Source organism: Pithys albifrons, chromosome 15 (assembly GCF_047495875.1).
Source record: "Pithys albifrons albifrons isolate INPA30051 chromosome 15, PitAlb_v1, whole genome shotgun sequence".
Classification (NCBI taxonomy): Eukaryota; Metazoa; Chordata; class Aves; order Passeriformes; family Thamnophilidae; genus Pithys; species Pithys albifrons.
The window spans coordinates 3,716,465-3,740,021 of record NC_092472.1 but is presented as its reverse complement, the minus strand read 5'-3'; the positions used below and the strand labels follow the sequence as shown (position 1 = coordinate 3,740,021).

Sequence of the window (23,557 nt, the reverse complement as noted above, 5' to 3'; positions counted from 1 at the left end):
ACTGCTGTACCCACAGAACAAAACCCCTAGCCTGCCCTGGGGAGGATGAGCATTCACCTTCCCACCCTGTGTCTGGCCAGGTCAGAAATACTTTGTTTTGTTTCCCAGGGGCAAACATAAATGCACAGACAGAAGAAACACAGGAAACAGCCCTCACCCTGGCATGCTGTGGAGGCTTTTCTGAGGTCGCTGACTTCCTTATTAAGGCAGGAGCTGATATAGAACTTGGCTGCTCAACACCTTTGATGGAAGCTGCTCAAGAAGGTCATCTGGAATTGGTGAAATACTTGCTGGCAGCAGGTATGTTTTCAGTGCAAGTGGTCAGCCCCACAGATGTCACAGACTCGGTGTTCTCTGTGATTTAGAAGATACGTGACCTTGACAGTGGCAATGTTGTAACAAAGAATTATATTCTCAGATACCTTGGCAAGCAGGAAAAGGTGTTTGTTGCACCTCAGTATTGTTTGATCCTTGTAACAGAGGAAAGTGCCTCCTGGAGCACTGGATCCTGTTCCATATCTAGAAAGCATCCACATTAATTAGGGACGTTGTTCCCAGCTATCTGCATTTAGGACAAAATTTTAATACAGATAAGGCTTGGTTGTACATGCCACTCCAGCTTTGAGCCTGGTTGTCTCATTCAGTCACCCTGAATAACCAGTTCTTTAGGAATTGTCCCCTGGGAAGTAACGAGCAAGGCAGATCTTGGAATGTGCTGAATTTCTGTGATGAGTGAGTGTTACTGCTACATTATACAGCAGTGCATTAAATATTCCTGAAGTTGGGGCAAAGTGACACTTCAGTGTCCATCTGTCCATTTAAAGTTGGTAGAGTCTAAAGTGTTCTGCTTAAAATAATAAACAGGAAGGGTCTGTATTTTGGAAATCTTCCTTGTTGTGGAAAATGATTTGTTTTTATGCTCTTTTCTAAGAATAAGCATGAAATTATCTGGATTTGTAATTCTAGAAAGTGAAGCTCCCTGCTCATCGAGGGACAGTAACAACTGTGCCCCTTTGTGCAGTGACACCAGCATGTGACACCTGTCACCAGCTCCCTTGGAACGCGCCCTGCTTGCACTTCAGTGCTGATAGTGTAGAAAGTTAATTGAGGAGCCTTGTTTTGGCATCAGGGAGTCTCTAATTATATCTCACACCTTGAAAATAAGAAATTGGCTAATCACATTGGCATTTCTGTTTTTAAGAATAATGTGTTCCATATTACTTGTAGTTTTCACAGAGCTGGTGTACGTGAAGACAGACAATTTTTTTTTAAGAAAATGATTTTAAAGCAAATTATTTTATAGAGCTGAGAAGAAGAGAAATTAGTAGGAGTGTATGGTCGAGAAATTTGTAGGAGTGTATGGTCTTGTTGTATTAATACTAACTCAGTGACATGCATTTTGTCTGGTTTCCCTTGGCATACAGCTCTGGGTCAAACGGGCAGTCTAGACAACTGTCTGGACTCACTTTTATTTGCTGTAACAACTGAAATCCTTCTTGCTGTAGAGGGACTGTAGTAATAATTGAGCATATAGGTTTAGGTGTTTAGATTGTCAGTCATGCCTTTGCCAAGCCTTGGCTTATCCCCTCTCCTCAGAGCATTTTTTCTGACAGCAGTTTTTCCCAGGAGACAATGCCTTTGGCACTGTGGGGCTCTTGGACAGCAGGATATAGCTGTTGTCAGGGATTTTTGTGTTATATCCACTATGAAATACTTGGTAAGGACGTGTCTGGTAAGAAGCACATGTTGTGTTTGTAGGAGCCAACGTTCATGCCACCACAGCGACGGGGGACACAGCTCTGACCTACGCCTGTGAGAATGGACACACAGATGTGGCAGATGTGCTGCTTCAGGCCGGGGCTGATCTGGTAAGGCCTCTGCTCTGTCCTGTGGGGAAGGGGCTTTTGTTTCAAACTGTATGGCAAGCTCTGTGTGCTCAGAGAGCAGGAGGACAGTTTTAGCAATTGGGATTCATGTAGGGGTGTGAAAAGAGGCATGAAAGCAGCTGTTTTTCTAAGCCTGCATGTTCTGTTTGGTCTGAAAAATAAAAGTTCTTTTGAGTGATCTTTCATCCATTGGTGAAGAGCTTTAGCTGTATCTTACACATGTGACAGTTGATTGTCTTCATTTCAGTATAATCCAGGAGTTTAATTGTTTAGCAGGATGTATTTCTGTGTTGCCTTTAGTCACTATGCTATTTTATTATTCCCAGAGTTTCCCTGCTCCACTGCTCTGGATTTACAATGTACTAATATTAGGAACTGCTGCTTCTCTCTGTCAGTGTTGGTCTCTGAACACTGTTACTCTCTTTTGCAAACTACAACACAAACCCCCAGTGAAGCAATGCCTTTGAAATGAGCAGCCTAATCTGATCTCTTTTTCTTCTAACTCTTGGGCTTAGCACTTTGCTGTCCCTCTGTTTATTTTCTGTGATGTCATCTCAGTTCTTTGCTTAATTGTTTTTTTTTTAATATTGTGTAACAGGAGACCCAAAACTGCCTCTTCACCAGCTACAGGGATATAAAATTTGGCTTTTAATCAGTAAAAAGCAATTGATACATTAGTCTTCCAAAGGAGTTTGGGAGCCTTATGTCAAACAAGGCTTAAGCAGGGAAGATTATTCTTCTGGTCACCTTTTTTTGGTTTTCTTCCACTGTTCTTTTTTTTTCTCCCACATACCTTCACTGCTTTTGTGTTTTATTTTGTTTGGGTAGTGAGTTGGGGTTTTGATTGGGTATTTTAGTATTTTAGTTCCTTTTAGAAAAACCAAGAATACCAGAACCAGATAAACCTAATGAAGTTACTTAAATTTCATTCTTGAATCAAGTTTTTAAAGTTTATATTTGCAAATATGAATAAATTAATGCTGTATTTGGGAATAATATTTCAATTCTTTGGTTTATACTTTTTTCAGGCTCTACTAATTCTTCTGCAGTTACATTCTGCTTTATTTGTTCTTATCAGGAAGAAAGGTGGTGTTAATGGGGGGAGGGAGATGTGTTTGTGGTGGCTTTGACTCACATGCTGCACTTTGCTCAATTTTAGGTACTAAATATCAGCCACTTTACTAGAGGCAGGATAGAGTTGGGTGGATTTATTGGGTATTAAAAAAAATAACTACTTGATTATATAAAGTTGTAACCCATAGAGTGTGTCATTGTGGGGAGCAAAGCCTCAAATGGAGAAAAGGAGGTGTTTCTGTCAGGAGGTTTGCTGTATTATTGAAATCAGGAGGTTTCTTGTGATTATTGAAAACTGGTGTCTTCCAGCTGTGCTGCTGTGCTGAGTCCTGCATGTTGCTCTTGTCCAGTTGAGGTTTTTCAGTCTAAAATTGAACCTTGAGCTACAGTTTGAGCATGTTCTGCAATGAGGGTGGGCAGGCCCTGGCACAGATGCCCAGAGAAGCTGTGACTACCTCAGCCCTGGGAGTGCCCAAGGCCAGGTTGGAGTAACCTGGGATAGTGGGAGGTGTCCCTGCCCATGGCAGGGGGTGGAGCTGGATGGGCTTTGAAGGTTCTGTCCAACCCAAACCATTCTGTGATTGTTTTATGATTCTGGTTCCCAGCAGAGTTTTGTCTGAACTGGGAGGGATCAGCAGCACCACATTCAGCACAAAGCAGGGATTGTTCTGGCAAGTGAATATGGAACTGTTGCTTTTCAGGGACTGCTCCTCTGGCCTAGGGATCAAATGTCACAGAATCATAGAATGGATTGGGTTGGAAAAGACCTCTGAGATCAGCAAGTTCAATCCTTGATCCAACCCCACTGTGATCACCAGCCCAGGGCACGGAGTGCCCTGGGCTGGTGATCACAGTGGGGTTGGATCAAGATGTGGTGGATTCTCACTCAGTGCCACACCCACAGAATCACAGAATGGATTGGGTTGGAAAAGACCTCTGAGATCATCAAGTCCAACCCTTGGTCCAACTCCAGTCCCTTTACCAGATCATGGCACTCAGTGCCACGGCCAAGCTCAGCTGAAAAACCTCCAGGGATGGGGAATCCACCCCCTCTCTGAGCAGCCCATTCCAGTGCCTGATTACTCTCTGGAAAGAATTTTTTCCTGATCTCCAACTTCAATTTCCCCTGGCAGAGCTTGAGCCCATCGTGCCCCCTTGTCCTTTTGCTGAGTGCCTGGGAGTACTTAAGTTCAGGAACCAGTGAAGATCTTGAGAGCTCTGTTAGATTCATGAAGCAATGTGGCTTTGTTAGAACCAGGAGAAGTCAAAGAAAATGAAGGCTGGGATGAACTTTCTTCAGTTTGTGGTTATTTTTTCCTTAAAGCTCAGCAGTGACAAGTTGTACTAGAAATGAGCAGTGTCAAAGTGCTCATCTGTGTCTGTCTGCTGGAGAGCTGCTCAATCCTCTGTGGTGCTTTGATGGATTTGTGTCTCCTTGTGCCTAATTGTTCATGAACTGTGACATGTTAACAATTCTGGAGTGCTTTTCTCATGCTTTTCTTTAGGGATCTTTTCCATGCCCTTACAAAGTTGGCCTGTCAAAATCTGTAGCAGAACTCTCTGGCAGGCCTGCACCTTTCCTTGTTAATGTATGCATTTTGAAATGAGCTTTCTTTGCCAAGGATATGAATGGCTTAATCTGAGGCACATCTGAAGCCTTCAGCTTGTGATCCCATCTGTGCTGTAGCTGCATTCCAGTTCCCCCATCCCCTTCAGGATCAGGGATTTCCAGGGTCTGAGCTTGAGCTCCTGCCACTGGACCAACATAAATTTTATTTATTTGCAAACTTCATGGGGACAGAACACCTGTGATTAATTTAGATTTTGTGATTAATAGGAGTAAAACTTGTAGGTTGAAACTCTGACATATGAATTGATAAAAACATTTATGACAGTAGTCAAGTGGTTTAATAGCTTCAGGAAAAGTAACCAGCACTTCACTAATACATTTATTTACCTGTCTGGCAAGGATTGTCTGATCTCAAAGGTGAGAGGGTATTTTTTCCTAAAGGAGTTCTCCTTTTTGTTTCTTCCTCATGTCTTTCCTAGCAGTTTCCTTCCTCTCAAAGGTTGTATGAGTTAAGACATGCAAGATGCAGGAACTGGGGTAAGGACTGCAAAGCACACTGAGACTATTGGTGATATTTAATGGGTGGTGATATCCTGATTTTAAGCTGTCTACCTTTCCATAAACTAAGAGGACCTGTTTGGGTTCCTGTTCCCTACTGACTGAGAATCACACCTGGATTAAAGGAGATTCTGGTCTCCTTTTTGAAGGTGACACTGCTCTCGATAAGGTGGTTGCATCTTTTCCTTTTTCAGTGGAAACAAAAGGCAGGTTTTTCTGGTTTGGACAGCAAGAAGATCCCAACTTTTCTCAGCTGAGCAGGACATAAAAGACCTTTAAACTGGGGTTTTCTAATCTAGACTTGCAGCTGTACAAGAGGCTCTTCTGTGCAGGAGAGTTGATCTAGTGATGGATTTTACCTTTATCCTACAAGATATATGGAAGCTTTTATGCTGAAATAGAGGCATGGAAGAAAACCCATGAGGACAGCTTCATCCTTGCATTGTTCTCATTTTACACTGTCAGGCTGTCCCCAAAGCTCTTAAATACTTGTTAAAATTCCCCATGTGACTCCCTTTAAAAGACAAAAACTGGCTACCTGGTTTCCACATAACTCTAGGAGCAAAAAATCCTGAAACACATGAAACTGCCTCATAATCCTTCTCCTGTGACACAATGCTTGCACAGGCAGGTCTCTGTCCTGGCAGGGATCATTGCCCTCAGCTGGTGGCATTCCCCACACTAACATGATTCTAAAGCAGAGCTCACTCTCCTTGGTGTGTGTGACACACACTGAGTTGGATGCACCGTTTAAACATCCAGTGCTTGATGGGTTTGAGTGAAACCACACTGGAGGTTGCTGTGTTGCTGTCACAGTGAGGGATCTGAGGAGCTGTTTTTTCCATACTAGTTCTTGAACCATCAGGCAAAGTCAGGGATTTCTGAGCTCTTTAGACTTGACTCTTAGTGTTCTACAGATAAGCAAAAGGTGGTAGGGCATATGCAGCTCATTTTTGTAGTCAGCACCTTTGGGGTGTTGTGTTGCAGTCTCTGGATGGTGCAGAGCACAATGAAATCCTTTCTTTGTCAGTGGTGAACAAACAGTCTGACTGTCTGTACCAAGATGGTGTGTCTGACCTTTGTGCCCTCCTTGTGAACCCAAATGGCTCGTGGCAGGGTTTGAATGGTGAGAGCTGAATTGCTTGGTCTTAGCATTGTTCTTGCTTGCCTAATTCCAGCAAACCAGTTTTCAGCTGGTGGATCTGATCCCTCTAACTTCACATTCCAGGTCTTCATGACCAGGAACATTTGTTTGTAGAACAAGAGCTGTGAGTTCTTCTTTTTCCTTCCACAAGACAAGCAGGGGGACGTAGAGAAGAATATTTTGTAGGGCCCAGAGCTGGGCAAGCATTAGGTGAGAATGGCCTTTGATGCCTGTAAGCTGCAGCCTCAGGTTACATGCCAAGGAGAAGCTTGGCTTCAGAGCATCTCAGTCTCACCAAAAATACACAGACTCGCTGTGTAGACCAGCCATGGCATCCTTGCCCTGTGTTTTCTCCTTGGTTGGGTTTTCTAAAACCCTGTTTTTAAAAAGCAGTGTCTCAGTCTTCCCAAATGCAGCAGGTTGTCTCACTGAGTCAGGTGGCACAAGCAGCACCTTAACCCTGCTAGTTCCCTCCAAGATCTTCACTTTTTAGGTGTTTAAACTGGAGGCTTAGGTGAGTTTTTGGGAGCCTCTGATGTACTGGTTATTTGGGGCAGTTGGGTTGGTGACTGATGGAATAGGAGTTCAGTCTTGAAAATTAGCAGAGTGTCGGGGACTGTATTGTTTGGCTACTGTTTTGCATCCAAAGCTTTTTCTAGATCATTTTGATGAGAATAATACTTAGATTTTTGTTAAATAGTCCCTGGATGAGGGAGGAGGCTTCTCAAGGAATTAAAAAGTTGTACCTTTACTTTGGAAATGCAGATTTTGTTCCTGAATTTTTAAATAACATTGGAAACAAACTCAAAAAACTCTCCTAGTGGATAATACCCCAGTGAGTATTTGTGAACCAGGAGAAGAATGGTGTGTGGGGAAAGCCTTTATGTAGCTCATACTGGAATTGTGCAAACCAGAGAACTGAAAATCAAGAATTGAAAAATGCAAATGATTGTTGTAAGATCCTCCTGATGGCTCTGCTTCTGCTCTGCTCTTGGAAGTATCAATTTGACTTGGAAGTATTTATTTGTTTAGAAGGGAAATAATTATGGCTGACTGGAATCTCATTTCCTCTTCGAGTGCCAGTGGAAAAGGTGCAAGCAATGTAAACTCCTGCTTGATTTGGGTACCAGTCTCACTTTCCCCCTCCTTGCTGCCTATTACCCCAACCCACAGACGTTCCTTCTCGGGTGTTGTTTCAATCCCAGCAGAGCCAGCAGGACAGCACATCACCCAGGGGTCGGGAATGGCTTTCCAAGGCTGGCAGAGCTGTTCCCCTCTCACCTTCTTCCTGGTAGAACTGACTGCTGTATTTCTCAGGGTTTGGAGCAGTGAGAAGAGGAGGCTCAGAGGTGACCTCAGCACTGTCTAGAACTCCCTGAAGGGAAGTTCTGGCCAGGTGGGGGTTGGTCTCTTCTCCCAGGCACTCAGCAATAGGACAAGGGGGCACGATGGGCTCAAGCTCTGCCAGGGGAAATTGAAGTTGGAGATGAGAAACAAATTCTTTGCAGAGAGAGTGCTCAGGGATTGGAATGGGCTGCCCAGAGAGGGGGTGGATTCCCCATCCCTGGAGGTTTTTCAGCTGAGCTTGGCCATGGCACTGAGTGCCATGATCTGGTAAAGGGACTGGAGTTGGACCAAGGGTTGGACTTGATGATCTCGGAGGTCTTTTCCAACCCAATCCATTCTATGATTCTATAACAAGAAACAGGATACTGTGGTGAACCCTACAGTGCAGAGAACCAGGGGAATGGTCTTTGGAGACCATTTGCTGGGTTTTGTTCTTATAAAATCAGCATTTGCATATCGGTTGTATAAGTATAAAGAAGGAGCCTATTGGAAAGGTCATAGGGGAAGCTTTTGAACAGCTTTTGTATTCTCTGCCCTGATTTTGGTTGTCCTCTGAAGCTAAAAAGAGATAGATATAGATACAAGTAGCTAAATAGATATATAATCTTTGAAATTTGTGATTATTCCAGGTAAAAGACAGGATGTGAGTAGACAAAGGCACTGCAGTGGCTCAGCTTATTTGGTGTATTTTAGATGTCTTCCCCTCAAGCCTGAGTTAATGCTGTCTGCTAGCAGTTATTAGGGCTAAAAAGTGTGCTGAAGTCAGAAAACTAATTTCATCTTAAAATAAAATATGTATTTCTGTCTTCCAATGTGAAAAATACCAGCAAAGTGCCATAAGTTCTGAAGATCTACAGCAGGTGGGCACCCAAATGGTTTGGTTTGGCTGGACTGATGGTGTGTGGTGCTGCAGGGATTGGAAGTGTAGTAGCTGAGGATGAAGTTCTGCCTGCCTGAGGAAGTGACAGTTGGTTAAACTGGGCAGAATCACTGCATTGCATTTAAATGAGAAACCTTCCTGGCATCTGTTTAAGGCTTCCAGCACTGAAGGCTGTTAGTAAGGCAGAATGTTGTAAATAGCTGAACCTTACTGCTGGTTATCTGCTGCATCTGAATGCAGTACAGGATGGCTTTCACCACCTAAGGTGACCTGAAATAAATTTTGCATCTTGCCACCTTTGCCTCAGTGGGGATTTAGAACTGGATACAGTGTCAGGTCCTGCTCAGAGCAGGGTGGTGGTCAGGAATTCTTTGCATCCACAGCTGCTTTGGGAGGGATGTGCCAGCAGAACCAGGGATTGCTGTGCTTCAGGCACACAGCAGCCTCTGGCTTTTTAGGACCTATTGCAGTGGCTGAGGAAGAGCAAAACTGAGCCAAAAACCAGAGTAAGCATCAGAGCTCAAGGGCACACTGCTAATTCTTGCACATCACAGGGCCACGTTAACATAATTAGCTTTACATGTCCTGCAGATGTATCTGCCATGCCGACAGTCCAGCAGTGGGCAGGTGTTTATTGACAGTGAAGCAACCCTGAGAGGGGAATCTACTTATTTACAAAAGGGGGAGGTGACTTCACTATTAAATCTGTAAGGCTTTCTGGCTGCCTGTGTACTGCACTGCTGTGTAAGCAGAGGAATCAGAGCACTGATGTGGGGTTTAGCCATGTGTTAAAGCAGTGGTGGACAGAAACATGGAGCTCTCAGGAAGGCCCAGGAGCAAAGCAGGGAAGGGGCTGGGATGGGCTTGGATTGCTGCACAGGGCCAGTTTCCTGGATCAAAACTAGCGTGGCCAGCAGGCCCAAGACAGTGACCCTTCCCCTGGACTCTGTGCTGGTGAGGCCACACCTTGAGTGTTGTGTTCAGTTCTGGGCCCCTCAGTTGAGGAAAGAGATTGAGGGGCTGGAGCGGGGCCAGAGAAGAGCAACGAGGCTGGAGAAGGGACTGGAGCACAAGTGCTGTGGGGAGAGGCTGAGGGAGCTGGGGGTGTTTAGCCTGGAGAAGAGGAGGCTCAGAGGTGACCTCAGCACTGTCTGGAACTCCCTGAAGGGAAGTTGTGGCCAGGTGGGGGTTGGTCTCTTCTCCCAGGCACTCAACAATAGGACAAGGGGGGCTCAAGCTCTGCCAGGGGAGCTTTAGGTTGGATATCAGGAACAAGTTCTTTGCAGAGAGAGTGCTCAGGCACTGGAATGGGCTGCCCAGAGAGGGGGTGGATTCACCATTCCTGGAAGTTTTTAAGGTGAGCTTGGCCGTGGCACTGAGTGCCATGATCTGGTAAAGGGACTGGAGTTGGACCAAGGGTTGGACTTGATGATCTCAGAGGTCTTTTCCAACCCAATCAATTCTATGATTCCAACAGCAGATGCAGTCAAGAGGTTTTTTCCTCAAGTGTATGAACAGAAAACTAATTTAAGTGCAGCTTTCAACCAAAGTAAACCATATGTCAAAGGACATATGCAGAGTTTTAGGGAATGCTGAAACTATGGGAAGGAGTTGAGTTGTGTGAAGTCTCTTCTTGTCTGTGTTTGTGTCACCCACTGTCAGTACTAAACGTTAACTTTCACTGTCAGATGTAGCTGCAATTACAAAGTAAGGAGTGAATGTAGAGCTTGACTTCCGAGATATTTCATTAAAAAACCCGTGGTCCTATTGTTGGTCAGAGTGAATATTATTTGGTATAGGTGAATATTGAATATAAAGAGCACATACAAATGTTCCCAGGAAGATTATGTTCTCTCTCCGTGTTCTGCAGGAGGGTTGATGCCATTCATCAGTCAGCATTCTTTATGGTATTGATCATGTCTACATAGCAGGCACATTGTCTGGTTTGTAACTGGTCTGTTAGAGTTGTATTCAACCACCTCTTTCCAGTACCCAGAAACTTCTTAAATTAGAAAGTTGTTCGTGTCGCTCATTCCCTTTATGTTGGTTTGTACCCTTCTGTTGTCTTTCTGCTTTGTTATCCAATCCTTAGTCAGAGACTCCTTGGGACCTGGAGTGACTCGTCTCGTTTTTATTACTGATCCTTTTTGGTGTGTTTTATAAATACTGTTTGCACTTGAGCCATTATTGCAGCTTTGCAGGTCTGGTGGGTGGCACGTGGCAGCTCCAAACTGTAGCACAGCATTTGGTGGTTATTTTACACTTCCTGATGCTGGGTGATGTTACTGTTGGATCCTCCTCCCTTTCTGAGCAGAAGAGTTACTGTTCTCATGTATGTTACATATTTGAACACTAAAATACAAAGGGGTGTGTAAGGAGCGAAACTTCTTGGTGTGATGCCACTTTTTAACAGTGTAATTCAGTATTTAAGGTAACAGCTTATAAGACGGACCTTCTACTGAGACAGGTATTTCTAATCACATCACAAGATGCCTCAAAAGCTGAAACAATGATACAATTTTTGCCCGTTTATACATCTGTTGTTTCTTCTTTAGGAGCACGAGTCTGAAGGCGGGAGAACCCCACTAATGAAGGCTGCACGAGCTGGTCATTTATGCACTGTGCAATTCCTTATTAGCAAAGGTAAAACAAAAGTTTGAATAACTAATTAAGACAGTTAAAATGCCACTGTACAGTGCTGCATGTTTGTCATCCCTGTTCAAAAGTGTTCTGGTTTTGTGTACGAGAGAGTTTGTCCAAACCCTTAAGGGTTTTTTGAATTTCATTTAGTTCACGACAGATTAATCACAAAATATTTTGCTAGTTACTGTCCTTACTCTGTTGTGTATATTAATAGATTTGAAGTACACTAAATTTTTTAGTTTCTTTAAGAAAGCACTCCCTCCTTCAGAAAAAAATACAGCAAATAGGATCTGAAACAGGAGCAATTGCACCACATAGTGATGCTGCCTGATGCTTAGAATAGACATTTGGAGGTTGTGTTCCCTTTCTCTTACACTTACAAGCCCACTGCTACTGGTGTAGAAGCCAAGCAGTTATTCAAAAATCCCTTGTTTTTCCTTGGAAGTGTGTAGGAATAGTAAGATTAGAAGAGTAAAGTTTATTCCACAAAATACAGTCCTTGTTGATAGTTTCTTTTGGGAAGAGTTTCCCTGTGTGTAATTCCAAGGCCATCTCTTTGCAGGTGCCAACGTGAACAGGGCTACAGCCAACAATGACCACACAGTGGTGTCCCTGGCCTGTGCTGGAGGTCACCTGGCCGTGGTTGAGCTCCTCCTGGCCCATGGGGCAGATCCCACTCACCGGCTCAAGGTATCCACTCACAGCTCTCATTTATCTTAACTACTGAAAGAACTACAAAAGTCATTTAATGGAGTAGTAAATTTGCAAATTTAAACCATAGAATCATATCTTAGGAGCTACACCAGGGAGCAAAACTCATCCTCTGGCTTTTTATTTCCAAACTCTTCCTTCAGGATGGCTCAACAATGCTCATTGAAGCTGCCAAGGGAGGACACACAAATGTGGTTTCTTACTTGCTGGATTACCCAAACAATGTTTTGTCGGTTCCTGCAGCAGACTTGTCCCAGCTCACACCTCCATCTCAGGATCAGTCTCAGGTAAGGCATGAGGAGTTTTCTTAAACAGCACCATCAATGTTGCATACAAGCACTTCCTTAGTAGTTAATGTTGGAGTAAACATAGGGAGTGAAAGGAATTTTAAAATGTCTGCGTGCAGGAGAATCACAGAGAGAATTGGGACCTGCAGGGACCTGAAGGACACAATGAGCTTTGTTCCCTTTTCTGCTCCTTGGACAGGATAGTCCCAAACGTAGAATCTCAAAAGAATTTTATTTTTTGGTCTGTATGTGCTCAGTATTTTGTTTCAACAGTTCTAAGCCCTTCTGACAGCAGCCCTCAAATGGTGTTGCTGTTTTTTATAAAATGAGTGAAACTTTTTGTGTAAAATCAGAGTTCTGCAGGGAGGGGTAGCTTTACAGAGGAGTGAGTTGATTAAAAGCCTAAAGGAGTTAAAACAGTTCTGCAGCCAACAGCTGGGATTTTGTGCAGAGTAACACAGAATCACACAGAATCACAGACTCTTCTGAGCTGGAAGGGACCCACAAGGATCATCGAGTCCAACTCTTCAGTCAGTGGCCCACACAGGGGATTGAACCCATGACCTTGGCATTGTTACAGCCAAGTTTTAACCAACTCAGTTAGCTTTGCTGTATTATCCCAAATACAAATCAGCTCAGGACAGGTCATACCAAGAGGTAGTTTGGTGTGCAAAGTCATGGGCTGGTGTGTGCTGTGGATGTGTGTCTGTGTTACCACCTCAGGGTGTGGTCCCTCAGCAGGTGTTCTCACCGAGTGTGTCTGTGCCTCTGTTTGAAGGTTCCCCGTGTCCCGGTGCACACGCTCGCCATGGTTGTACCTCCCCAGGAGCCTGACAGGACCCCTCAAGAGAACTCCCCACCTCTCTTGGGAGTGGTGAAAGGTCAGTATGTAGCCCCTCAGAGAATATATGTGGTTTGGAAACTGGTAGGCTGGGGACCATTTTATTAGAGCTTATGCATAGTGCAGCCCACTCCATCAGTTCCTGAGCACCTCTAATGAAGTATAACCTAAAAATACTTTCATAGTGCATAGTTTTGGCTTATTTCTTGCATTCTACAGTGTAGCAACACTTGGTATTCTAATCCTATTACGCTTATTCTAATTTATTAGAATTATGCTGAATCTATTTTTTTAAATAAAATGCTTGTGGTAACTGCCATAGTGCAAACTGATTAAAACAAAAAGTTAATGCACTCTAGGTGTGGTGTTAACTTTTGAATATTGTACATTGGTCATCTAGAATAGTTGCAGCTTTGTCCCTGAACTTGATACATCAACCTCTTTCTGTTCCTACAGTAGCAATGCAAACATGTTGGCACTGTCAAAATGCCAATGCAGGTCTACTTACAGCAGAGTTTTTGCTGTATGTAAGTAATAGTCTCTTGTAAGTAATCATAATATCAGGGGTTTTGCTTTGAACATGGTACTGACTGGTTAAAACTACTTGCAGCCATTAAATGGCAATCAGGGAGTTTGTTTCCAGCCGTGGATTCTGTAACAAATTCTTCATTCACATCTGCTCAGTCAGCTCAGAAAGAGAAGCAGATTCTCACGTGCAAAGTTACAAACTGCAGCTCCTGATGATCTAAAGTTTTGGATGTGGATCTTAAATATTACAGTACCCAAAGCCCTGTTAGCTAGATCTGCTTAATTCCTTTGTTTGGGGAAGCACTGAGCACTTGCAGAGCAAACCAACCAAGAAAACCCCTCTAAGTGAACAGAGAACAGCCTGCTGGTGTCCAAGTGTGAGCTGTGCCCCCTCCATGCCACATCTGTGACCTCTCAGGTGCACTTGGTCTCATTTCCGGGATGTGCAACCATTTGGGGTTTCATAAAAATGAGTACCAAAGAAATGAAAAGAATATACAACCTCTGGCTCAAATAAAGCAGCACAAAGCTATAGAGCAGCAGGTGAGCCCTTCCAGCTCAGTACCTGTTAGCTCTGTGGAATGGGAGTGTTCCAGGAGCCTGTTCTGTGGTGCTTGGGAATCACTGAGGGATTAGTTGATGCTGAGTCAGAAGAGTGAAGTTGAAAGCTTAAATTTCCACGTTTTTTAATCAAACTATGAAAAGCAAATAGTTGATTGGAGTTTAGGAAACAGCTCTCATTACAAGCATTATTGCCAGTGTCAGCACATCCCTAGGGGTGCTTTTTGCAGACTGTGGAGCTGGGACTGGCACAGGGAGACCTCATTGTGTGCAGTGGTTCAGGACACGCTTCATGCGTGTCAGCAAACTCCTCTGTGCTGCATGTCAGGAGATGCAGCAATCCCAAATGTGTCATTGGGCTGATGAAGCATTCCCAAAAACTGTGTGCAGAGCTCTTGTGGATCTCAGTCTTTAGGGGGGAAATGGTGTTTTTGTGCTACACAAAACACTGTGTGCTCATTGCAGTGCGGTCCGTGCTGTGCTGAACTGCCATTTATAGCTTGTACACACGTGGCTTTAATGCACCAGACTGCCATCACTAAACTGCTTGGGAGACCAGAGGCAAAGCTGAGGTGTCTTCATTACTTCCAAGGTGGGAGGAGCAGTCAGGTTCCTACAAAATAAAATCCTTTATCCTGGGGAAGACATTGCTTTCCTCCAGTTAGAAGTGTTTGTATAAACTGAACTCTTGGGAGGCAGCAGAGCAGCACTTTGCCTTCTCAGCCTCAGCACAGTAAGATTAATTTTTTTAGGGACCTCTGTAAGTTTTGCAAGAAATACAGTAGTGACACCTTGTTTTCTGAAGAGTTCTTGGCAAATCATATGTAAAACCTGGACACCTTGAAGTGTTATTGTTACAATTCAGATATGACATGAGGTTTTTCAAAAGAAATAGATTGTCTAATTTTAAATTATAATATTATTCTTCATTAAAGCAAGAAGGCATATGGACTCATTACCATTTGAATAATTATTCTGGCAAAGGATTTAATATCAGTGTTTAGTAACTGAAAAAAGAAACATTTCAGAGCTGACAATGGATTTAGAGAGGCTTAGATGAAGGTTACAAGCCAAGATGGTACCTTGGAAACAACTGAAGGAAAATCAAGTGAAAGAAGAATCAGAATTAGTTCACAGACTGACCAGACCTCAACTCCTACCTGCTTAGAAAGGGCTGGGTTTCGTGCAGTGTTTATCACCTGTCTGTTGTGTCCATGTAGCAGTGAAACCCCAGTGCAGCTGAGCTCCCTGTGCTTCCATGGGGAGAGGCAGGAGGTGCCTTCCTTGGCAGGTTGTTCCTGCTGCTGCCCTTGCTGCACACTCAGCAGGAGTTGTGGTGCAGCAGCTCAGCACAAGGAGGTTTTTGGGTGCAGAACCCAAGTGTGCTGTGTCTGCAGCCCTGAGGGTCTGTCCTGTGTGCCCCCAGAGGGCTGTGCTGCAGCTCCATTCACCTGCCTTTGACTAACACAGGGTGTTTTTAAACACACCAAAATCTAAAGGAGTCTGTTCTTGGAGACTGAAGTGTCAGGTTTTGTAAGGTTTCCCTCAGATTGGTTTTAAGTTTGTAGTTATTCTGAAATTGTGCTTACAAATTAACTAATTGGCCTTATGTGATTGTGTAAACCTGTCAATGTGCTGCCATCAGGCTTTGCCACTGCTGTGGGCAGTAACTTGCAGTGGTTTTCATTTGGGGTGCACATTTTTTAGAATTCCACAAGACCAAATGGGCTTATTGAAGTGAAAGCTGCCCACATCTGCCTTTGGTCCCTGTGAAGGAGGCCAGAGATCCCTGTGCTAAATCCAATAGTCTGATGGTGTGGAGAAAGAAAAGAAAAGCAATCTCTATGTAACTTCAATAGCTACAAATTCAATAAATATTTTTTACTCTGATATCTGACTTTATGCCTAATACTGGGTTATATATCCTGGCAGAGATCTCATATGTTGTGTGATTTATTTGAAATAGAGACCAGGTCACACTAGGAAATTATGTGGTTTTCACTGAGGTGAAGGCATTAGTAAGGCAAGCTGATATTCCTGCTTTTCCAGCTTTTCCACTCTGACTCCTTCCAGACTTCTCAGCCGCACAGTCCAGCTGCCTGTTGGTTGTTTCATGTGCTTCAACACCTTCTGATCAGCTGTTTGCCATTTCCTCCTGGAAATCTCCTGCCTAGGTCAGCAGCTGGCCCAGGGGTCTGGGATGAGTTCCCAAGGGAGATTTCATTGTCCGTGCCTCCTGGGTTTCAAGCTCTATACTCATAGTTTCTTTGTAGACTCACAGACTTGTACTGCCCTTCTCTGTGAATGCTCAGCAGTGCAGGCAGGGCATTTAACACCAGGACACGGGGAGGTCCCCAGAAGCACAAGTGTGTCACAACCTTTTCATGGTGGTCTGTGAAATTCTGCTCCTTTGACGCCTCAGTCACCTCCTTGCCACTGACTAATTCAACTACATCTTAGCAATTTTCCAGTTAGATTCCATGAAGCCACCAGAGAAAACTTGGGAAGAAGACTGAGATTGGAGAGTAACTGAGATTTTTGAATGGCTGAAAATTGAGTTCAGTTTGGCTTGGTTTTATTCCATGTTGCCTGTTGGATGGCATTCCAAGTGTTCCCTGCAGTTTTCCGTAGAAACAGCTGCAGGAGTGACAAAGACTGGCAAAGTCACTCCATGGCTCCAGGAGGAACATGGTGACACACACACTCATCTGCTCATTCAGCCTTCCACCATTTGTCCTCTTCTTTATAAAGAATTCAGTATGTGTTACAAACCAGGTAGCAGATGAATTTACTTGGGAAAACCAGGCTTAATTTTTTGCCAAATTGGTCAGATTATATAATATTGTAGTTTGCATTGTGTGTATATGGAAGTTACTGATTGTTTTTCCAGGTTCTTAGAGCTGAATTTCTTACTGATATTAATTACAGTTAAACACAGATTTTCTTGGAAAGTCAATATTGAGTTCATCTTACTCCTGTTAATGAGGCTGGTGACTTTTAATTGCAGACTGCAAATTGAACTGTCAACTTCTGAGTGAAATCAGATTTAAAAAAAAACCAACCCTAAAGTGCAAGAACAGTGGACAAGCAATCCTGTTAACAGAGCACAAAGATGACGTGGTGATTCATAAAGATTTATGTAAGAGAGTCTCCAGCAGAAAATATGTATTTGAATGGACAAATGTGGATCTCACAGCTGACTTTTTCCTTACTGTATTTTTTTTTAAATACTAAGAAATTTTTTTGGACTTTAACTGTTTGGATTTGGATCCCTTTTTTTGTAATTTAACAACTTTAGAAACTAAGGAGCTGTCAACAGGTCTCAGAATTTCATCTAATAAAATGTAAAGTGTAACACAACTAAAAGGGCATATAAATTAGTTCTTTCTTGGGAGAAGTGACATTCTGGGGTTATAAGTCAGGGCTTGAAGAGCAAGTTCTGTGAGAATCATAACCACTCAGGAAGAAATATGGTGTCAGACTTGTTCATAGGCAGCAACACTATAAAGACTGAATGTGTTCTGAGCAAGTTTAAATTGGAGGAGTTTAACTGCTTGGGAGAGCCAGCCTTGAGGATGACAAAACCTAAGGGTATTTTTCCAAACTCTTGCTCACAGGTTTAGGGCCTTTAAATGTTATTTGCAGCCAGAAGCATCAAAACCTGGTCGTGGTGTCCCCCCTGCACGTTCCTGGGTGCTCCAGAGGCCAGGAATGATGCCTGGGACAGGCTCACCAGGGTGAACAGGCTGCTGCAGCTCAGATCTGTGGGAGATGATCTGCAGTGTATGGGAGGAGTACAGGAGATTTCCTTAGGAAACACCTGTCACTTCCTGGAGGGATGTGGCAGTGGGAGAAGCAGATGGGAAGCTGTCTGGGCAGAGCAGATCTTACCCTGAGTGTGGGTGCTGGTCAGAAACGTGGCTGAAATATGTACCTGCTCTGCAGGAATTGGGATGAAGCCTTAGTTGGGCAGGGTATGCACCAGAATTGTGGGAATATGGAAATGCTGTTCACAAAATTATTTGGGAAATGGTCCTTTCCTTACTCTGGGGCTTTCCTAACATGCCCAGAACCACTCTGGGTTTTCTGACAGCTGAGCAATTCTTTGTCCTGTAATCATGGTACCTGATGGCAGGTGGTATCTGTGCAGCAACATCTGAATTTCAGTGATCTTCAATCTAAACAACTTGTTTTCATACTAAATGAGCCTCCTAGAAGTGTCCAAAAGAGTTGCTTTAGAGGCCAGATTGGCTGCTTAATGTTGGTAGGTGTAACTTTATAGTAGGCTGATTCTGTGACTGATGCTTCCCCCAAAAGATAATGTATAAAATAAATCTTAAAAAGAAGTCAAAGTGATTATTATCTGGCCTGTGATTGGATTCTTCAGTCTTACTGCACTTACATATTTCAGAAGTGAAAGTATGAAGTGTCTTGTTCATAATTGTGTACTCAAATGGGCACAGTAATTGTCAGGTTATTGTAATACAGAGGAGATTTGGATAAACCAGGAAATTGCTACTTAAAACACTATAACATTCTATCCCAAAGTTTGCATATTCAAAGCTACCAACAATGTCTTCCCCACCCCTGGTTTGACCTGTCTGTTCAGGTGGACACATCAGGTTTAGCAGATCTCTCCTCCCACCCCTCATCCTCTTCCAGTCTCCTCATGGTTACAGGTGGCAACTCCTTTCTGACATGGAAAGGGTGATCTGGAACCTGAAAAGCAGCCCTGCTAACTAATTAGAAACTGATTAAAGTAAATTCCTGTGCCTCTCCTGGAACGTGAGAGCCCAGCTCTTCACTTGCTGGTGTCCTAACATGTTTGTGGAAACTGTCCCACCTTTCTGTGCTGGTTCCCAGTCCAAGCTGTGTCTGGGGCCTGCTGGGAGCCCAGCCCTGGCTCCTCTGCCCAGCCCAGCTCTCAGGGGGGGTTGTGCTTCTGCTCTTTGCTTTCCCTTCTGCTCCTGGAAAAGTTTTCCCGTGCCAGCCTTGTGTTCTCCCTAACTCAGACTTAACTGAGAAGAGGGACAATGTTGGTAACTTTATTTTGGGGGGCTCTTTGAAATATCAGCTTTTCTTTCCTAGAGAGTAATGGAAGCTGTCCAGAGCTGCCAGGTTGTGGGAATGCTTTGTGTCAGGATGGGAATGATAGACAGGAACCTCAGGGATCACAATGAACAGAGCGGGGCAGAGCGTTCCCACCTCAGCTGCTTTGTGAATTCACAGTTTGGTCACTGTGATGTTTCTGCTGTTTCAGCAGTGGAGCAGCTTAGTTTCAAAACAAAGATACAGACAACCCTTCAGAGATATTTTTTTTCTAAGTGCAAATACATTTTTCAAGAGTGGTCTCAAAAACTTGTGAGTTCCACCTGTTACAATGAAAGGATAACTGTAAATGCTGAGTGCACCACAAAGCCAAACAGCCTTGGGTCACAGCAGCCAGCACAGAGCAGGGCATGGCTGAACTTCACCCAAATTCCTCATTTGCTGCTGACAAATTGTCTGGGGACTCATTTATGGTTCAGAGGTGGTAGGGAGAGGGGCTCAGCTGGGACTACTGACCTGCACAGGGTGTGGAGCTGGAGAAGGAGCATCCTGGAGGGTGTCCCAGTGGCTGTGGGATGTTGGGCTGTCACCTGGGGTTGCTGAAGGGTGGCTGTGGGATGCTGGGCTGCTCCCTGGGCTTAGCAAGGTTCTTCTTTTTCCCTTAAAATTAGATACAGTTTGCTTTCACTCCAGGGAGTCTGGTGAAGGTATTCAGCACAGAGTTGGTTCAATTCTATTTTAATGGGTTTTCTTTATAAGAGAAAACCCTCACATTTGCTTGTTTTTACAGTTAGTTTCTCCAAAAAAGATTCATTTCAGAGTGAGGTGTGTGTGACTCCTGTTTTGACAGCAGTGCAAGGTGAAGTCACTTGTGCATTAGTGTTTTGGTGAAGGATGGCCTAGACAGAAATAAAACTGTTTTAGGAAACTTAGTCCTTGCAGAGCTGGTGACTGATCTGGGTCAGGTCTTGCATTCAGACTGTTACTTAGCTGTGTGATGTCCAGGTAACTTTATTAAACCATGGCTCAAACTGTACATCATTTTAGTTCCCCTTTCAATGATTAACTGTACAAGTCTCCTTTGTAAAGCTTCAAGTTTTCATTCCTTTTTTTAAAACTTCATATATCGCTGTTTGGGTGTAGTAAATGAGTGTAAGTGCAGAGAATTACTTGATCAGGCTAAAACCTTCCACATTTTTAATTAAAGTTTGCCACACTGAAGTCATAATTAAAATTTCAGCACTTGATAGATGCCTCTCAGCAGAATGTGACTGGGTTTTCCCAGATGTGCCTTTCAGGAGAACAGCCATGGGTTTGCTGGAGGACACTCTGCCCTGGGGGCAGCGCTGCCCTGGCCTGGTGGGACTTGGGGAAGGTTAAAGCCTTGGCAGTGAATTGTTAATAGAATAAAATAGAATAGTTCATTTGTTACTGGAAGGAGAGGTGACCAAGTTGTTGTTAGTTTTGTCCCAGAACTTTCAAAAAGGTGCTCAAACTTCTCAATCCATTTGTGTGCACCATTTGGAGTGGCAGGATTCTGTTTGTAATGTAAAGGTGACTGTTACAGTGTTTGGAGAAGTCCCAGTTCCAAGTACTGATCTTGCTGTCAGGTTAGTCTGCTCTCCACTATAGGCTACCTCTGCCTGTATCCTTGCTGTTGGAAGTCAGCCTCTGGAAAATGCTCTTAGTTATTGCTCTGCACACACAGAAGTACTTTGGGAACTCAGTAAATTATGTAAATTGCCTTGTTCTTCCTGCTGATTTCCCTTCCCAAGTGCATTGTCACGTGTATCACAAACTGCTCCTTACTCCTTAAGGTTAAAACAGCTGTTCACAGGGATGTGAGGATCAATATTGAAAATTCCAGCTATATTCTTTGTCCTTTCTTGCCTTAACATGGAGTGTAGGGTTTGCCTTTCTGTGCTTTGACAGATGTGCAGTGTTAGTTGTAAAGATACTTTTATTTTCTTTCTTTTTTTTTTTTGGTGGGTGAGAGGGGAGGTTTGGGGTATCTTCAGCATGGCATTTTTTCAAACATTTTTCATGTGCTTAGGTGCATCCAAGCAGAAGTCAAGTTCCCTGCAGGTAGCAGATAAGGACCTACTGCCACCTTTTCACCCATACCAGCCTTTGGAATGCATAGTAGAAGAGACTGAAGGCAAGCTGAATGAACTTGGACAGAGAATTAGTGCTATTGAAAAAGCACAACTTAAATCATTGGAATTAATTCAAGGTGAACCTTTAAATAAAGATAAGATTGAAGAACTTAAAAAGAACAGAGAAGAACAAGTACAGAAGAAGAAGAAAATATTGAAGGAGCTGCAGAAGGTGGAAAGGCAGTTGCAGATGAAAACCCAACAGCAGTTTACCAAAGAATATTTGGAGACCAAAGGTCAGACAGACACACCACCTGCCCTGCAGCAGCAGTGCTCACTGACAGGGGTCTTCCCAGGAGTGGAAGCTGATAAGGGTCTGCCAGAGGATAACTTTTCAGGGTTACCTCAGGTTGACACAATCTTGTCTAAAGATGATGAGCAACACCAGTCTCCACCACCTGCTGAACAAATAGAATTTGTCCCCATCCAGCCTTTGCCAGCACCGCAATGTAATTTTTCTGGTAACTTAGGTTATAATGGGACAGAGTCTCTTGAACTTCAGAAAGCATTAGGGAATCAGCAGAATGTAGGACAGCAGCAGCAAATTGCTGGGCAGGGGCTCTTAGTTCAAGAACCAGACGGATTAATGGTTGCCACTCCAGCACAGACGCTTACCGACACTCTTGATGACCTAATAGCAGGTGGGTTAAGAAATATACCTATTTTTGCATTAATTTGTGTGCTCAGTTTCCCTCTCTCTCCTTCCCTTCAAATACGTCTTGGGGTTTTCCAGTTTGGGAATACTTGCTTGAGAATAAAGTTCCTGATTAGTGCTATTAATCCTAACAGTGACTTCCAATTCTAACATGAGACTTTTAAATACCTTGTTTTTTTCCAAAGTGCAAAACTTCCTGTACTGGACACCTGTTTTAGCCCCTTTGGCCTCATCTTTTTCTGTGCTTCTTTAAAAAGCCTCATCGTTAGTAGTGCCCGTTAGGAAACCCAAAGCATGGCAGATTTGTGTCTTCTGTAGAATTTTCTATGCAGGCTTACACCTCAGTGACTTTCATCCATGTGGTAGCCATCTCTAGAAAAAGCCAAATTGTTGTCACTTGTGAGGATAAATATATCCCTCTCCTTCCTGCTGGAGCTTAAACACAGCCTGGAATCCTCACACAACTGCTCTGTTCTGTGGTGGGTTATGTTTGCAGAATCCCCACCAAGGCCTGGTTGTGTGGGAATGTCTGCTGGGTAGATGTTCCACATGGCAAAAACATTCCTGTTAGCTGGAGGAAAAGCAAACCCCCCAACATCCTTCCAAGTGAAGAGAATGGGAGTTCCCACACATCGGGGTGTTTGAGCCCCCTGTGCAAAAAGAGGGATCCCTTTGGGTCACTTCGTTTCATGGATTTGACTAGGATTGAGGTTTGCTGCTGGAGGTATGTAGGATATAGCCAGTGTTGTTTGGTCTGTAGTTTTGTGGGGGTTTATTCAGTGTTTTTTCAACTTTCCTTTGTACCTTGTGCCTGTCCCCCTGCCCTTTATTTTCCTGTCTGTCTCCCCCAGCCCTTCCCGTTTTGTGGTCGCTGCCCTGTCTGCTGAAGTTTCTGTCAAGGTTGTAGAAGTGTTGGTGGGATCTGTTCCCAGCCATTCCTGGGAGCCTTTGGAATGGGGATTGCATCAAGCTCATGCCAGTTGAGACTACCTGTGACTTTGACACCTCCCATGGAACCCACAGTGGGTGGAGTAGTGGGGTGGTTGTACCAGGTCCCATCTGCTCCTTGGTGTAACTCCAATAAAGCCTCTTGTTTTATAGAGCATTGGTGTCAGTTCCCCCTGCTCTGGCATCTGCTCTGTGGTGCTTTTCTGGATACTCAGCCAACATTAAAACATTCTCAATTTTTATTACTCAAAATTTTAGTTCTGGACTGTGTGAGGAGGAGAATTTGAATGGTTAATGCAAATTATCATCGACAAGGTCTTGATCTTTCAGTAATTGCTGTTGCTGAGAGTTGAACGTGTTTAGCACGAGGCTGTGGAGTCTGTACCCCCTCGTGGGCAGCAACTCCTGCTACATCCAGAAATGAAAAGTGCTGCAGTGTGAGAACTGTGCTGTGCAAAAAAAAAAAAGATTGCCACCAACCAGTAAAATGATCTGAAAAATAATTAAAGAGCCCTTGAATTGATACTGGTTTTTTTCCTGAAAATAGTTACTGTCTTTGCTCAGTAATTAAAGATGGTTTTTCTAAGAAGTGAGATTTACTAATGTCAAAAGTAACTACAAATAGCACCCTCTTCTGCAACTATTAGAAACTACAGAAATGCAATTCAAGGAAACTTCAGCTGGTGAATTACAGAGGCTTCTGTGAAAGTGTGTTGCTG

General features: G+C 43.7%; 1 protein-coding gene across 14 annotated transcripts in view; it reads left to right on the top strand.

Annotated features, from left to right (window-relative positions):
- ANKHD1 (ankyrin repeat and KH domain containing 1) overlaps positions 1-23,557 on the top strand; it is a 120,023-nt gene that overhangs the window by 58,848 nt on the left and 37,618 nt on the right. For 12 of the 14 annotated variants that reach the window (XM_071570491.1, XM_071570493.1, XM_071570492.1 and 9 more), the window contains exons 9-15: positions 109-300; positions 1,759-1,868; positions 11,015-11,102; positions 11,665-11,792; positions 11,957-12,100; positions 12,879-12,981; positions 21,133-21,876. In XM_071570491.1, the coding sequence (XP_071426592.1) occupies positions 109-300; positions 1,759-1,868; positions 11,015-11,102; positions 11,665-11,792; positions 11,957-12,100; positions 12,879-12,981; positions 21,133-21,876 (1,509 nt within the window). The remainder of the gene's footprint in view (positions 1-108; positions 301-1,758; positions 1,869-11,014; positions 11,103-11,664; positions 11,793-11,956; positions 12,101-12,878; positions 12,982-21,132; positions 21,877-23,557) is intronic. The other 2 variants (XM_071570496.1, XM_071570495.1) reach the window with 1 other exon arrangement.